At 42.0% G+C, this 16,376-nt stretch overlaps 1 protein-coding gene and 1 pseudogene across 1 annotated transcript; both read left to right on the plus strand.

Moving 5' to 3' along the window:
* LOC138173105 (zinc finger protein 721-like) overlaps window positions 1-13,329 on the plus strand; it is a 74,129-nt pseudogene extending 60,800 nt beyond the window's left edge.
* LOC138173104 (zinc finger protein 713-like) lies at window positions 898-8,169 on the plus strand. Its single transcript, XM_069103037.1, has 3 exons — window positions 898-1,302; window positions 7,198-7,324; window positions 8,037-8,169. The coding sequence occupies exons 1-3, from the start codon at window positions 1,144-1,146 to the stop codon at window positions 8,105-8,107; spliced, it is 357 nt and encodes a 118-aa protein (XP_068959138.1). The 5' UTR covers window positions 898-1,143; the 3' UTR covers window positions 8,108-8,169.
* Window positions 13,330-16,376: the final 3,047 nt, after the last annotated feature.

Raw genomic sequence — 16,376 nt, forward strand, 5'->3', positions numbered from 1 at the left:
CCTCCTTCCCATCTTACCTTCCGTCCTCCAGACACCACCCCCTAGACCCCCGAGATACTTGCCCTCATCCCAGCTTCCCCCAAATCCAGACGGCCTGCTTAAAGCTACCGTCAGATGTCCCCCTCTCAGCCCTCCATCGGAGCCCCCACAGGCTTCCCTCCTTCAGCGCCTCTCCACCCTTCATTTGGGCCCTGTTTGGATTCCGGTATCCTCTCCTACTCCCTGGAGCCAGGGGTTCTGCCTGCAGCCTGTCCACCCTTTCCTGACAGTCGGGCAAGCCCGAGCTCCTCCCCCCCCCCCCCCCCCCCCCCCCAGCCTCGGTTTCCTTGCCCTCTGTTCTCTGGGCTCTTATAGTGTCCTGGCTCCCACTTGTTCAGTCTTGCCTGACTCCTCATGACCAGATGGACCCTACTGCCCATGGAATTTTCTTGGCAAAAATGCTGCAGTCTTTTGCCATTTCCTTCTCCAGTGGACTAAGGCAAACCAGGTTAATTGACTTGACCAGAGTAACACAGCTAGTAAGTGTCTTAAGACTGGATTTGAACACAAGTCCTCCTGACTCAGGCCCAGCTCTTCCTCCATTGAGCCATTTTCTGTTCAGGCTTCCTGCCCAGCTTCTTTTACAACCCTCACTCCAGGGCACTCAGGATGCTCTCCCAGCATCCCCCTCACCCTAGATCCAATTCTAACCCGGGACTCCTTGTCCCAGACGCAGTAGTCTGAGCTTCTGGCCACCTCACTCCTGGAAGAAACCTTGGGTCCAAGCCCTGGCTTTACCCTGGCCATGGCCAAGCCTAGCGGTTCCAGGGCCTTCCCCATCACCAACCTTCCCTGGCATCCCTCCCTCTGGGATAAAAAAAAAATCGGGTGTTTAGACAAAGAGTTCTTAGCCTGGGGTGAATTATATAAAAATTGAGAACTATATTTGAATATGACTGATTTCTTTTATAATCCTTTATTTTATTTTATACATTTAAGAATATCATTCTGAAAAGGGGTCCTGTCCATAGACCTCACCAGACTATCATAGGAGTCCATAACTTGAAAGGCTTTAGATACTATGTGTGCTTAGACAAAGCCTGGGGCCCTTACAAGGCCCTGGGTCCCTCCTTGGGACTTCTCTCTCTGTAGGTGCTTGTGGAGATGGCCAGCCTCTGGCCTGGGAGAGGAAGGGCAAGAGCCCTCCCTTTCAGGGATCCTTTTGCCTCCCTAGCTCAGCCTGTGGAGGATCCAGGCCTGGCCCAAGAGGGGAGCCTGGAGCCAGAAGGAATGGCCCCTGGGACCCAGAGAACTCCATCCATGGTAAGTGCACGCAGTCCACAGACTTGACCACCAGAAACTATGAACATTTTCATAGAAACAGAAGAACAGCAGAATGAGATTCAGTACAAACCATTATTTATGTATTGTTTCTTTTTAAATAAGTAAATCGAATACAATAGTAACTAGCTGGGAGACCCTGGAAGGGTCACATAACCTCAACTTAAGTTTCCTCATTTGTAAAGTAGGGATAATATAAGTGAACGAGGTTATTGTGAAGATAGAGGGAAGGGAAACATTTATTAAGCACCTACTATATGCCAGGCACTCTCTAAGTACTTTACAAGTATTGTCTCATTCAAGATAAATAAAAGACAATATTTATAAAGTGCTTTGCAAACCTTAAATGCTATATAAAATAACTATTAATATTAGTAGTCATTTTCTCCTTTTCCCTTGCAACCAAAAGAGCTGCTGTGTATTTCAGTGCCTAGGGACCCTTTCCCTCTGCTTTGAGCTCCTCCAGTGAACGAACGCTTATTAACCTCCTTTCAGGGATGATTGAATTCTAGCATCACAGCATCTCAGTGGTGATGGGGACCTCAGTGGTCAGCTCTGTCACCCATGCCTGAATGAGAATGCCACCCCATCTCCCCATCCTTCAAGGAATCCATTCCTTCCTGAGAGGTAGCCCATTCTATTTTTCAACAGCTCTGTTGGTAGGAGGTTTTTCTTTCAATTGAGCCTAAATTTGCATCTTTATAGCTTCTCCCTAGGCTCCTGGTTCTATGTCTCTCCCAAGGAGAACAAGTCCAAAGTCTCTTCTTTGTGACTATGCTTGATATACTCAAATTCAGCTACCATTTCTGTCCCACAAAAGTGTTTTCTCCAGATAAAAGCTTCAGACTTCCTTCCAGCACTTCTCAATGGCCTGATCTCATGGCCCTTTACCACCCTGCTCACCCTCCTGGGGTCGCTCTGTCCCTTTCCACTTACCTTCCTAAGAGGGAACCCAGAACCAGACTTGAGAAGGGCCACTTCAGACCATGACAACAAACAAAGGGCCCCTTATGTCCTGGACCCTGTTTTCTCTCATAATGAAGCCTAAGATGGCTTTAGCTTTTTGGGCAAACCACACCACACTGTTGACTTGTGTTGAGTTTGCAGTCCACTCAGACCCCTAGATCTGTATCAGTTCAGCTGCTGTCCAGCCATGCTTCTATCTTGTCTTATGAAGTAGATATTTTTTGAACCCATGTTCAAATCTACTTTCATCCCTCTTAAATTTGACTTCAATTAATGAAAAAGTATTCAATTAGCACCTACTGTGTGCCAGGCACTAGGGATACCAGTATAACAGCCAAACTATGCCAAGGAGCTTATATACAGCTTGGAGGGACTATACGTGGGCACAGGTAGGTGCAGAGGGGGTAGATCTCTTGGCTCTCCCCCAAGGAAGACACAGTGATTGGGGAAGGGGTACTGACAACTTGGGGAAAGGCCTGTCAAAGTAGGGAGCATTGAGCTGACCTTGAAGAAAACCAGGAATTCCAAGAGGAGATGCTAAGGAGAGGGGAAGGTCGGAGCCCTCAGACATGTGGGCAGCCTGTGTAAAGGACAGGGAAATAGGGACAGAGTGCCATTGGTAAGGAGGCTGTTGACACTAGGATTTAGAAGACATGAGGGGGAGTAACATGTAATGAGAATGGAAAGCCAAGAGGGCCACAGGAGGAAGAGAGGGTAAGAACAGGTCAGGCCTGGGATGGACAGAGCTGAGCTTGCTTCTTGGTGGGCTTCAGCCCAGGGTCACAGGGTCACAGGGCAAGCCATAGGGCGCTAAGCCATACAGCTCAAGTTGCCAGCAGCTCCCTCTTAGCTGTGGCCCTGGGTTCTTACCTTTTCTGACAGGGGCTTTGATATACATATTCGGAGTTTTCTAGTTAGACTCATGTAGGAAAATTATCAGGCCTGCTCAAGAGAAGCCGCTGAAGACACCAGACCTTGCGAGGTTGTCCTCAAGTCAGCAAATAGCTTCAAGAACATTCTGGGTTTTAGCATTTCTAACATGAAATATACAGGACAATTCCACGCTCTTACTTTCAACCTCTGATTCCTTTCCTGGCTTCCATCTTCTCATTTTGTTGTTATTCAGTCATGTCCAACACTTTGTGACCCCTTTTGGGGTTTTCTTGGCAGAGATGGTCGAGTAATTTACCATTTCCTTTTTCAGCTCATTTTATAGAGGAGGGAACTGAGGGAAACCAGGTTAAATGACACAGGATTACACTGCTAGTTAGAGTCTGAGGCAAGATTTGAACTCATGACTCCAGGCCTGGCACTCTATCCACTATGTTACCTAGCTGCCCTTTGAGGAAAAAAGGGTGAGACAATGTCCTGCTCTATGGGTCCACCTGGAATCCCTGTGTCTCTAGGGTATAGCCTACCTATAAACAAGTTCAGCCCTGTAAATTCTCAGGAACCCCTCAAAATAATGAAGCTAGAATATTGGTGTTTCAGAACACAAATGATAGAATAAAATGAAATTATGGAAGAAACAGGCTCATCAGATATAGTGTTAATTATAGCTTTAAAAAAATCAAATGAAAAATGGTGGCAAGTAAACTATTTTTATATACTTGACCAAGAATTGTTCTAAGGTCAATAGAGACTATGAAAAAGCAAATGCTTGATTTGGGGCTGAAAACTGCAGAAGTGGAATTAATCAATAAGGATTTGGTGCCTTCTGTGAGCCAAAAGTATGCGAAATGCTGAAGGTAAATGGACAAGTAACAAGCAATCTTTACTTGGTATGAGCTTACATTTTAACAGGAGAATGCACAAGACGCTTACAATATATGAACACGTCTGTGTACAAAGTATATATCCATATCTATATACATCTAAATATAAACAAAATTAAGTACAAGATACAGGGAAGGGAAGGTAGGAGGAGGTAGGGATCCAGAAAGGCTTCATGCAGAACCTGAGCTGCCTTTTAAAGGAAGAAAGGGACTTTCTGAGTTGAATGTAAGGATGCATGCTGCAGGCACAGGTGACAGGGGATGCAAAGACCTTGACATGGGGAATTCTGTGAGGAACAGAGAGACCAGGTGCTGTGTTACAGAGTACAGGATAGGAGTTGTGTCTGATGAGACTGGAGAGGTAATGGACCCAGGGTGTGAAGGTTTTTAACAGCTAAGTAAAGGAATTTCCTTCGAAGCAAAGCAGATTCCTTTAAGTCAGCCTGCACAACCTGCAGCCGACCAAAGGATTTCTTCTGCATACAAAGGATGTTTTCCTCTACATTCTTCACTGGCTGCCTGAAATCCTTCCCTATGCAGCAAGAAGCTTGAGAGCCATAAGCTCTCATGGGCTGCCATGGGCCCAAGATTGTGCAGGCCTGATTTAAGTAAAGGGCAGGCTTGGAGTCGGGAAGACATCTTCCTATGCTCAAAGCTGGCTTTAGACACTTACTGGCTGTGTGATAAAATAGAGGCAAGTCACTTAACCCTGTTTACCTCAGTTTCCTCATCTGTAAAGTGAGCTAGAGGAGGAAATGGCAAACCACTCCAGTGTCTTTGCCAAAAAACCCTAAACAGGGTCACAAAAAGTGGACGTGGCTAAAAAAATGACTGAACAGCAACAAAGGAGTTTCCATGTTAGCCTAGTAATCACTAGAGAAGGTCACATAGTCTGTGGTCAATTCCATGCTTAACGAAAATCCCTTTGGTAGCTGTGTGCTAAGAAGTGTGTGAGCAGAGTAGGGACAAACATTTAAGAAGCTGTTGCTGTAGCTAGCTCAGGTGAGAGGTGAGAAGGGCCTGAACTAAGACTATATAGCCTGGTGAGTGGAGAGGAGGGCCCAGGAGCAAGAGATGTTATGAAGGTAGAAATATCAAGGTTTGGGATGTATTGATTGGATATGTGGGTGCAAGAGATTAAAGAGTCCAGGAAAATGCTGAGATTATGAACCTCTGATGCAGAAAGCACGGCAATTGCCTCAACAGAAACAGCCATGTTTGAATCTCTGGCCTCGTGGGTCCCACTGATCCACTTCTCTGATTTTTTTTTTAAATCAGGAGCACCAAATGATTTTAATGACTGCTGAGCCATCCATAGCTTGAGGCAAGCAGTTCTCTTCCTTTTTCATTCCTGCCGTGTTCTCACCTCTATTTCTGTGCATAGCCATGTTCCTCTACATGAATTTTGTAGCTATTTTTATCTAGTTTTGTAAAGTATGTCTTTGGTGGCTTTCTATAGTGTTTATCTCTATTAATGTGGGTAACACAGTCATGTTTATTATATTGGCTTGGCCTAGCCTCTTTAAGTCACTAACCATGTCATACTTTGGGAGCCACTCTGTCATTTGTAACATTTTGTAATTGTCAGACTAAAAGTTGACAGCATATTCCATGATAAATTGAAAATGAACGTATGACCTGAATATTAAAGATTAGGCCATAAAAATTTAGAAGAACTTAAGATCATATATTTTTCACAGCTATGGATAGGTGAATTAGTAACCAGAAAAGTGAGGGGCAATTACAAAAGATGCTTTTGCAAAAACTAAATTTGTCAGATGAGAAGGGAAGCTGAAATCTTTCCATGCAGTTTTTCAGATGAAGGTTGGATTCCAAGAGATATTGACAACTAATAGTAATGTTGAAGACCAAAAGCCATTTTTCAATATATTTTTCATCAAAGTGTGTGAGCAAACATTCCTTAAAAGAAGAGTTGTCAGCTATTAACAACCTAATTGTTCATAACCTAAACAACCTAATAACTAATTAACAATAAAAAGAATGCTCTGAATCACCAATACAAAGAGAAATACAATGACCAAAAATTTATTTATTGGGGGCGCTGGAGAAAGATTGGTACAAGAATTAATTATTGGCAGGGTTGCCATTCTGTAAAGCATTGTGGAATGATGCAGATAAAGTGGCTAAAACGCCCTATCCTTTGAGCCAGAGCTAGGCATATATCACAGGGAAGGAAGTTTCAAAATGCAAGGCTCATATTTGCCCAAATGTTATAGCTGCAAATTTAGTGGTAACAAATACCAGAAACAAAGGAGATGCCTGTTGACTAGGGAATGACTAAGGAAGTTGTGGCACGTGCATGCGATGGAAGATCACTGTGCTGTAAGATACGTGAATATGATAAAGATAGAGGAGACTTGTTTAACTGTTGCAGAGTGAAGTAAGCAGATCCAAGCAAACATTGTGTACAGCGACAACAACGTACATGGAAAGAACAAACATTCCCAGACAATTAATTATTAATTATTTCTCTTTAAAAAAAGATCTTTGTTAAAAAAGATGACTTTCCAGGAGGTGGGGCAGGCAGTGACATGGGGGGAAATCAAGGAAATATAAAACAAAAGGTACCAATAAAACTTATTTTTTAAAAAAGAATTTTCTTCATATGTCTTCTATAGATGAGAGTCAGATCTCTTTTTTAGGAAACAAAGTATGTTGCATTTTTTGTTTGCCCTCTCTTCATTAACCACAAGAAATATTTTTTGCAGAATAGACTTTTCTTTCTGGATTCTCACAAACTATTAATAGAATTTGCTTTCCAAAGTTTCTTTATAAAATATCACTTAGTACAATTTTGATGAGGAATGAGGTTCATATTACTTTGTCTTCTGTCTCCTCTGCACATCCTCATAAAACCTTAAAAATCACAAGTAAAATGAAAATCTCCATCTTCACAATAAGACATTTTTCAACTGCCTTTTAAACTGCTCTCCTCAACATTCCATGTGGCCCCTAAAATGACGGTTTCAAATGTTGACTTATGAGCAGAATGGCCTTTGGACAGGTCTGTTGCCGTCTTTGAACCTTCATTCCCTCCTCTGTAAACTGAGTATGTTGAACTAGATGATGTCTAAAGTCTTTTCAGATCGATTTCCTATGGCTTTTGTTATTTTAGAACTCTGTGACATTCAAGGATGTGGCTGTGGACTTCAGCCAGGAGGAGTGGTGCCTTCTTGACCCTTCTCAGAAGGAACTGTACAAGGATGTCATGCTGGAGATCTCTCAGAGCCTACTTTCCTTGGGTAAGAACAGCTCACCCTCTGATCCCACCTGTGCTCCAACCATTTGGAATCTGGCACTGTAGGGAATACCTTTGCTCTCTCCCCTGCTACCCATTGCACAGTATATAGAGCATTTATCCATCATTAGAAATCAGAGGATTCTCAGTCCTTTCTATCTAAGAGTCAGGGTCCCCAATGTTCCTCTTCTGATGTAAAAGTATTTGCATTATCTAATAGGAAGCTGGGAGATTGATTTGTTGCTTTTTAGGCTGCCTCTTAATGGTTTTTTGGGCAGCTTCAGGTCAGAGATGAAAGGAGAATTGAAGAATCTCAGAGTCAGAAGTGCCCTACGAGATTATTAAATCTCTAATTTCCTACATTTCCTCTGTGTCCTCCCTAATTAAGGAGCAAACAACTTTTGCTTGAAGAAAGACCTCCTATGAAGGGACCTCCCTAGTTCCTGAGGCAGCCCCTTCTTTTTTTGGATGCCTCATCATTAGGATGCCCTTCCTGATGTGGGACCTACATTTGTAATCTTCTGCTCCTAATCCTATTCTCAGGGACCTAGCAGAGAAAGTCTGTCCTTATTCTTTCTAGACAAGATTCCCTTAAATTCTATTGCAGATGCTGAAAGTTATGGAAATTTCTCATGCTTTTAGAAGGGTACTGGGCAAAGAACCAGTTTTTAGATTCCAAATGGGTTTAATGAACTTTTCCCCCTCCTCTCCTGTAGCTCCCAGCAGCATACCTAAGGGGTTCTTGGCACCACCCTCCAGCCCTTCCCCGAATGTCCCTTTTCCCTGAAGAGCACCGAATTCTGAGGTTCTCTGTGTGCTCAGGCCTTCCTTATTTACCATGAGCAGGGCTTCCAGTCCCCAAAGCCGATCTGATCTCCCAGGTGGACCAAGCAGAAACACCATGGATACTGAAGCAAGTAGACACAAAGAACTCTGGTCTAGGTGAGTGAAGGAAATCAAGTGTTTCTGGCCTCTTGTCTCGGGAAGTCTTCGTCTGGAAACGTTGAGTACACTTGGAAATATGGACAGGGCACTTTCCTCAGATCCCCCCAGGTCATTTGGGAAGGGCTGAGGCTTCCTACTTTGAGCATTTTCATAAGCCCTTTTCATCAACATGAGTAATCTTCCTCATTTCTTTGGTGGGATCTTTTCATTCTTGGAAAAAAATTGTTCTCCATATGACACAAAGCTTTTTCTTTCTCTATACTTGGGGGTCTACTTTGTCCCAGAATTCTTTCTTCTGAGTCACTTCCCCTCACTGGTCATCGAGTCAAAAGTATTTTACTTCCTAATAGGTTAAAGCAATTTCTCAAGCCTTGAGAGGGGCATGAAATCGAGGGCTTGTTTCCTGGCCTCCAGGATTTTTGAATCACCTTAGCAGGCTGATATATATAGCTGTGGAATGAAGTCTGCCTCTTTCTATGAATGGGTCACATTGATGGCAGTCTTCAAAAGTACTTTAGAAGCAGACAGAAGGTCAATAAACAGGGTACCTACTTTGATGAGATGGAGTTTCCTTTAAATACGTGGATTCAACAAATTACTTGCATAGTGACAGGCTAAGGATATGTGTCTAGACCAGGGGTGGGGAAACTGCAGCCTCAAGGCCACATGTGACCCTCTGAGTCCTCAAGTGTGGCCCTTTGGCTGAGTCTAAGTTTTACAGAACAAATCCTTTTACTAAGGGTATTTGTTCTCTCAAGTTTGGATTAAGTCAAAGGGTCACACTTAAGGACTTAGAGGGCCACATATTGCCTCAAGGTCACAGATTTTCCACCCCTGGTTTAGATTATAGTTTATGCAAAAAAAAGCCAGTGGTGTAAAAAATGAGACAGGGCAGTTCAGAAAACTGTCCTGAAACTTAGGCTGCAGGGATAGAAACATAGTGTCCCTAATGAGGGACCTGATAAGCCCATTGTACTGGGATCTGTTGTGATATCACTGGAATGTCCATTTCTGGGCACTGCATTTTATGAGGATATTGATATATTTGGACAAGAAAAACAGAGGATTGGCAGGTTTGAGTGGGCTCTCCTTAACCCAGGGGAGGGAACCCCAACATTGAGGTGAGGACAGAGCCATTGAAGTATAAATGGTAAAGCATTGAATCAATAAATGAAAGAGCATTTGCTAAGCAACTAGGGTGGAATTATAAATTAAAAAGCAAGGTAGCCCTTGCTCTCAAGGAGCTCATTTTCTAACAGGGAAACAAAATACAGAGCTTTTAACTTCAAGTCTGACAGAAAGGTCTCATCGCCCTTATGTAGAGGCAATGCATATTCTCCTTTATGTCATTTACACTAATAAAATCCTATCCATGTCTGATATGGAACTATATGACAATGCCAAGGATTTTGATAGTGAGATCTTTCTTTTGTGAGTCTTAGCAGCAAAGACTGCTGAGGAGACAGGGATGCAGCCCTTATAGAAATAGTTTGCAATCTGCATCTCTCCAGGGGTTGCTTCCCAGGCTGGTGACTACACAAATCACTGGCAAGTACTTGAGGGGAATTGTCTCAAGTAATTTAATAAAGGTAGACGAAGGCAATACTATGAGAAAGATATATTTATTAACAGTTATGGATAGATTTATTCATGAAACTGGCCAGACTGACCACCTCAGTAAAGCCAGTGACCCCAGTTAAGAGGGGACCCTCTACTGATCCCCAAGAAAGAAAGGGTCTTGGTAGTTGTGGAACACTACTTTTGGCTATACCAAGAAAAGTGGTCTGGCATTCAAGTGAGGCTAACCCCTCTCTGACAATTAAGGAATACTAATTTTTTTATGGGACCCATCTGCATCTTGTAATCTTAGCTAATCAAAACTTCCAGACTTGCTGTCTCCCTAGAAGGGATAAAATCTCCTTTAATTTCACAAGGACTGGCAAGGACAGATAACATCTCTTTTGGGTATGGTGCCATATTAACTTGTGTGGCTTAAAGATAACAAATCAATGTCTGCTAGAGCTGAAAGTATGGTAGATAACTTTTCTTTTTATGCCTTCAAACTAACTCAGAGAGAAAGCTAAATTCCCAAACTCAGCTCAAGGGCACAGAAAGGTGACTTTAGGCAGATACAGACTCACAAAATTAATACAGTGTAAAATCAGTTACATTGTAGAATCAAATAGTAGAGACTTTGATCTTTTCAGAACTGAATGGAGCATGCCCATTTATCAGCTTTGGATAACAACTTTACAGAAATTGATCATGTGCTAGGGCCTAAAAACCTTCCAAGTAAGCATAGAAAAGCAAAAATATAAAACAGATCCATTATTGAATGAAACTAAATAAAAATTGTAATTAATAATCATTTTGGAAAAAAAAAAGATCATGCTTAAGTGGAGAAAGCTAGTTCAGGGCTGTAGTATATAACTGGAGTTGGATCACCCCCTTATAAGCAATGGGGCTTTGGTCCTCTAACTCAATTCATTTCCTGAACTGTAAAAGGTAAAGAATACCTGTTCTATCCATGTCATGTATTTGTTGGGAGGACCTAGTGTGAAACCATGGGAAACTCTTTGTAAAGAAAATCCTATTTTATTATTCTCGATTCTTGCATTCAAGTTTGAAGGTTCTGCTTGGGAATTCATATAGAAAAAGTCAGAGAGTCCTTCTCAAGGAGCTCATACTCTAATCTAATTGGAGAAGATAATAGACAGCAGAATGTTCAGCTTCAGTGCAGTTAAAAAGGCCTAGAAGTCCTAAATCCAGGTGAATAGCAACATCTGGGATCCTTTGGTTACAGCACCTACAGTAGGTTGACTAACAGTTCCAGGTAATTTGGAGGACATCGAGGTAGTGCGGATGTCTGGGGGACCTCAGGAGCCAGTGGCAAAGTAGATGATAATACTTCATGGTCCTCCATGCCTTGGAAAGGAATGGAGCTGGTTACTCCTATCTTATTCAAGCCACGTTAGCAGCCAAGAAGCTCTCATGGTTTCCAGTGGCCAAGGGAAGGAATGAGGGGAGGGAAAAGAGGAGGGCACTCTGTAGTTGGCCCATGTGTGACTCACCTAGATGTGCTCTGGGTATTCAGGGGAGGCCAGAGGGAAAGGAGAAAGGAGGTGACTGAAGTGACACTGACAGTAAACTGGTTTTCTTTCTGCCAGTAGAAATAAGGCAATATATTTTTCTCTTTTTATTTCCTTCAGATGGGGAGACCAAGCCTAAAACCAAGGAAACTACACAAAAGCTGAGCATTTCCTGTGATTTAAAATTGAGTGAAATCTGGGATTCCGGTATCAGGTCAGGGAAGAAACAAGGCAGCTGGGAGAGTCATTCAAAACAGCTAAAAATGATTCTCAGGAAATCTCCCAGTGATGGGAAAGGTGATGAATGTAATAAATTGGAGAGAAATTCTAATCAGGGGTCAGAGATTCATCATGAATATGCTGAAAGTAGAAGGAGTTCACGGCATTATGTAAGCCTGTTTGAATGTAAGGAAATCACCTCAGGAAATGGCTATTCCAAATATAATGAATATGGGGAGTGCTTTAATGAGAAGAAAGATCTTATTCAGCATCGTGGAGTAAAAGGTTTTCCAGATGATCCCTGTGAGACATCCTTGAGCTTGAGCCCAGATGGTAATACTGCAGAAATGCCTTATAAATATGATGAACACAGTACAACTTTCACCCATAATTCATCTCTTAGTCCACATCAGAGAGTTCCTGCTGGAAAGAAATCTTATGAATGTAATCAATGTGGGAAAACCTTTTTTCGGAACACAGATCTTAGTCAACATCAGAAAATTCACAGTGTAGAAAAGGCTTATAAATGTAGTGAATGTGGGAAGGCTTTTAGCCAGAGTAGAGACCTTCATAGACATCAGAGGATTCATACTGGAGAAAAGCCCTATAAATGTAATGAATGTGGGAAGGCCTTCAGTTATAGCTCATCCCTTATTGCACATCAGAGAATTCATTCTGGAGAAAAGCCTTATGAATGCAATCAGTGTGGAAAGGCTTTCCGCAATCACTCCAACCTTGCTGTCCATCAGAGGATTCATACTGGGGAAAAGCCCTATAAGTGCAATGAATGTGGAAAGGCTTTTAGCCAGAGTAGAGACCTTCTTAGACATCAGAACATTCACACTGGAGAGAAGCCCTATAAGTGTAATGAATGTGACAAGGCCTTCAGCCAGAGTAGAGACCTTCTGAGACATCAGAACATTCACACTCGAGGGAAGCCTTATAAGTGTAATGAATGTGACAAGGCCTTTAGCCAGAGCACATCCCTTCTTACCCATCAGAGCATCCATGCTGGGGAGAGGCCCTATAAATGTAATGAATGTGGCAAGGCCTTCAGCCGAAGCTCGAATCTTAGAGTACATCAGAGGATTCACACTGGAGAGAAGCCTTATAAATGCAATGAATGTGGGAAGGCCTTTATCCTGAAATCATCCCTTATTTTACACCAGAAGGTTCATACTGGAGAAAAAACTTCTAAAAGTAATCAACGTGGGAAGGCTTTCAGACAGAATTTTCACTTTGCTGCACATCAGAGAATTCATACTGGAGAGAAGCCCTATAAATGTAATGGATGAAGGAAGGCCTTCATCTACAGTCATACCTTCCTGGGTATGATTGAAGCTGTATTAGAATGAACCTAACGGATGTGGGAAGAAAGACCTCCTTTAGCTGGAGCACAGACCTTCTAGAATATTGGAGAATTCAAACTGTAGGTAAAGCCATAGAAATACAATGGATTTTTCTGTGAATGCCTTATGTCTGTCATTTCTTATTGCCCAATAATATTCCAGGGCATTAATAGACTATATTTTTTTCTCTCATTCTTCAATTATTAGCATCTTCTTTGTTTGCAGTCCTTTGCTACCATGAAAAGTGCTGCTGTGGATATTTTAATGTATAGTGGACCTTCCCATCTGTCGTCGACTTTTGGGGGATATAAACTTAGTAGTAGAGTTGGCTGGCCAAAGCGTGTGGAGAGTTGTGACTTTTCTTGTATAATCCATTTGTACATTAAATAAAAAAATGTTTCAGGTTTTGTCAGCTTGAACTTTAGGAACACCAGCAAACATAAGACTTTCCATAGACGGGTTTGTGTATGAAATGGTGAAACTCTGTTACATGCTGCATTTTAAATTTATTTATTTTTCCCAGTGTATAATTGCTCCATATGTTGACTCCAAAGCTCTCCGACTTGTCTTTGTTCCCCTCTGAAACTTATTCTGATTTGTTCTGTGTACTCACCCACCTCTCCCCAAACCACATCATTATCACTCTGAAAAAATTTGGATCAATATCATTAAACCCCTTCCTCAGTCATCCTGCCACAAACAAATGTTCTCCATTAGCCACAGTTATGGACAGACCCCCCTCCTGTTCTCTTGCGAGTTTTATTTTCATGATAAATGACTGGTAGTCAGCACAGAAATCCATCTTCAGTTTATTGCAATATAAGAAGATGTGAGTCTAAGCCTAATTTATATTCCATTATTTTCCAGTTTCTCAGCAGAACTTGTTCAGAAAGGGAGTCCTCCCCTTCAGGCATTTATATTCTTGAGTTTAGCAAACCACAGACTCCTAGTTTTGCCTGTTTATTCTTGCTGGCCTTGTCTGTTCCCTGAATTCACTATGAATCGATGTGGAGCAAAGTAAGCAGAAATCCTCAAACCTCACACAGCGATGACCACAGTGTAACCTGGAAGATGGCTAACAGCAGCACGAAGTCCGAGTAACTGAGAAACCAGTGAAGGTCGCACAAGAAATGACGAAAAGTGTCTCCTTCCTTCCAGAAGGAATGGGGGGAGTTACCAACACAGAGTGGAGCTGACATTACAAAAGGGGCCATGGTATTGAAGGTTTTTGCTAAATTGTTTTTGTCATATGAATTGGGGAAAGAAACAAGCATTTAAAAGCTAGCACATGCCAGGCGCTCTCCTAAGAACTTTACAGATATCTCATTTGATCCTCAACACTGGAAGAGAAGTACTATTATCATCCCAGGAAACTGAGGCAAACAGAGGCAGTGGTTTGCCAGGGTCATTCAGCTTGTAAGTGTCTGAGGTTGTATTTGAACTCACAACCTGCAGACTCCACGTCCAATGCTCTATCAATCGACATCTTGTTTGGTTATTTTAGTTGTGTCTGACTCTTCATGACCCCGTTTTAATGTATCTTGGCAGATATATTAATGTGGTTTGCCATTTCCTTCTCCAACTTATTTTACAATTGAGGAGACTGAGGCAAATAGGGTTAAGTGACTTGCTCAGGGTCACACAGCTACTAAATATCTGAGGCGAGATTTGAACTTATGAAGATGAGTCTTCCCAACTCTATGCAACCACCTTGCTGCCCCACTGTACTGCCTAGTTGCCTAGAATTGAATTTGCAGAGAGGGAGGGTTTCTTTGTCCCACTAATGGCTCATATAAAAACAATGCAACAGTAAAACATTAAAACAATAAATGTGAGGAGAGGAAGGCATGACCATATGGGGGCATCAAGAAAGGTCTTATATAGAAGCTGAAATGAGGTGAGTCTGGAGGGAAACTAGGAATTCTGAGAGATGGCAGCAAAAGGGAATGCCTTCCTTATTAAGTCCAAATGAATGAAGTCTGAAGAACTTACCAGGTCATGAGAGCAATGACAGCCCCAGATCCCACCCAAGCTCCCAACATAGGCGTTTCTGTTTGGTCTTGAGGTTACAGGAAGCCACTGGACTTTGCACTGGGTAGTGACATGTTATAATTTGTCCTTAGGAAAATTCATATGGGAATTGTGGGAAGGATGGTTTGGAGTGGGGAGAGACTGGAGAGTGAGAAGGCTCTTGGAACAATCCAGGTGAGAGGTAATGAAGATCTCCAAAGACCTCCTATGGAAAGATGAGAAGAAGAAAAGCCTGTTATTCCATCATCCGTGTTAGTTAAAGCCAGACAAACATTCTATCATATGGAATTAGTTAAGGAGCCAACCAATTATTTATCTCAGAAGACCTGACACCTAAAGTAGACTTGCTTCTACTTTTTACTCTTGGAACCCCCAGTTTCACTAAATGTTTATTTTTATTTAGTTTTGAATTCCAGGAGTGGCTAGGTGGTGCAGTGAGTAAAGTGCAGGCCCCGAGTCAGGACCCGAATTTGGTTTCAGCCTTAGACACTTAACACCCACACAAAATCACTAGCTGTGTAACCTTGGGCAAATTACTTAACCTCAATTGCCCTCCAAAAGGCAAAAAAAATAAAGTTTTGAGTTCCAAATTCTATCCCTCCATCCCTTTCCCCCTCACTGAAACAGTAAACAGTAAGATATAGGTAATATGTGTGCAATTATGTAACACATTTCCATATTAGTCATTTTGTACAAGAAGACTCCAATAAAAGGGGAAAATGAAAGAAAGTGAAAAAGTCTGCTTCAGTCTGTTTTTCAAACAATATCAATTCTTTCTCTGGAGGTAGCTAGTATGGTTCTGCTTAGAAAATTTTCAAAACCCTGTGGTGGCATGGATTTGTGAACATAAATGAATTCTTAAATCACAAAACCAAATCATTGCTCTCCACCAATGATATTCATGTATGAGTTGGGCTATACATCTGTGGACGCCCCCTTTGACTCTCCAGCCTTCATTGCTTATGAATCTGTTCAATTCAATGCACATCCAAGTTGGTCTGTTATATCTAACACTCCACTCTTCTTTGTCAAGTATCATCTTCAATGCTAGTCGCATCCCACAACCCCACACAGTACCATGCCCTCTCCTTCCCGATTCTCCGATCTAACCACCTCTGCTGGCTCCCTCCTACTGCCTTCAAACATAACCAAGTTTCTTCCTCTTTAAAAAGGTTTTTTACAAGTATATACCAGTCCCTCAAGTTATCATCTTCTATCTTTCCTCTGAGCTGAATCTCTTTGAAATTATAATAGTTGGGATTTGTATAGTGCTTTAAGGTTTGCAAAGCATTTTTATATACATCATCTCATTTTTTTTTATTCTCAAAATAACCCTAGGAGGCAGATGCTGTTATTTCCATTCTACAGATAGGGAAACAGACTGACAGAGGTTAAGTGACTTGCCTGGAGTTATACAGCTAGG

The sequence above is a fragment of the Petaurus breviceps genome, unplaced genomic scaffold (genome assembly GCF_028583685.1).
Source record: "Petaurus breviceps papuanus isolate PSGF00001 unplaced genomic scaffold, PetGlider_PUasm1.0 563, whole genome shotgun sequence".
Taxonomy (NCBI): domain Eukaryota; kingdom Metazoa; phylum Chordata; class Mammalia; order Diprotodontia; family Petauridae; genus Petaurus; species Petaurus breviceps.

What these genes read in the sequence shown, in the direction of transcription:
- LOC138173104 (XM_069103037.1), top strand. Translation starts at nt 1,144, where the DNA reads ATGGCCAGCCTCTGGCCTGGGAGAGGAAGGGCAAGAGCCCTCCCTTTC. An exon ending in CCCAGAGAACTCCATCCATG is followed by an intron (nt 1,303 to 7,197) that starts GTAAGTGCACGC and finishes TTGTTATTTTAG; the next exon opens with AACTCTGTGACATTCAAGGA. An exon ending in TCAGAGCCTACTTTCCTTGG is followed by an intron (nt 7,325 to 8,036) that starts GTAAGAACAGCT and finishes CCTCTCCTGTAG; the next exon opens with CTCCCAGCAGCATACCTAAG.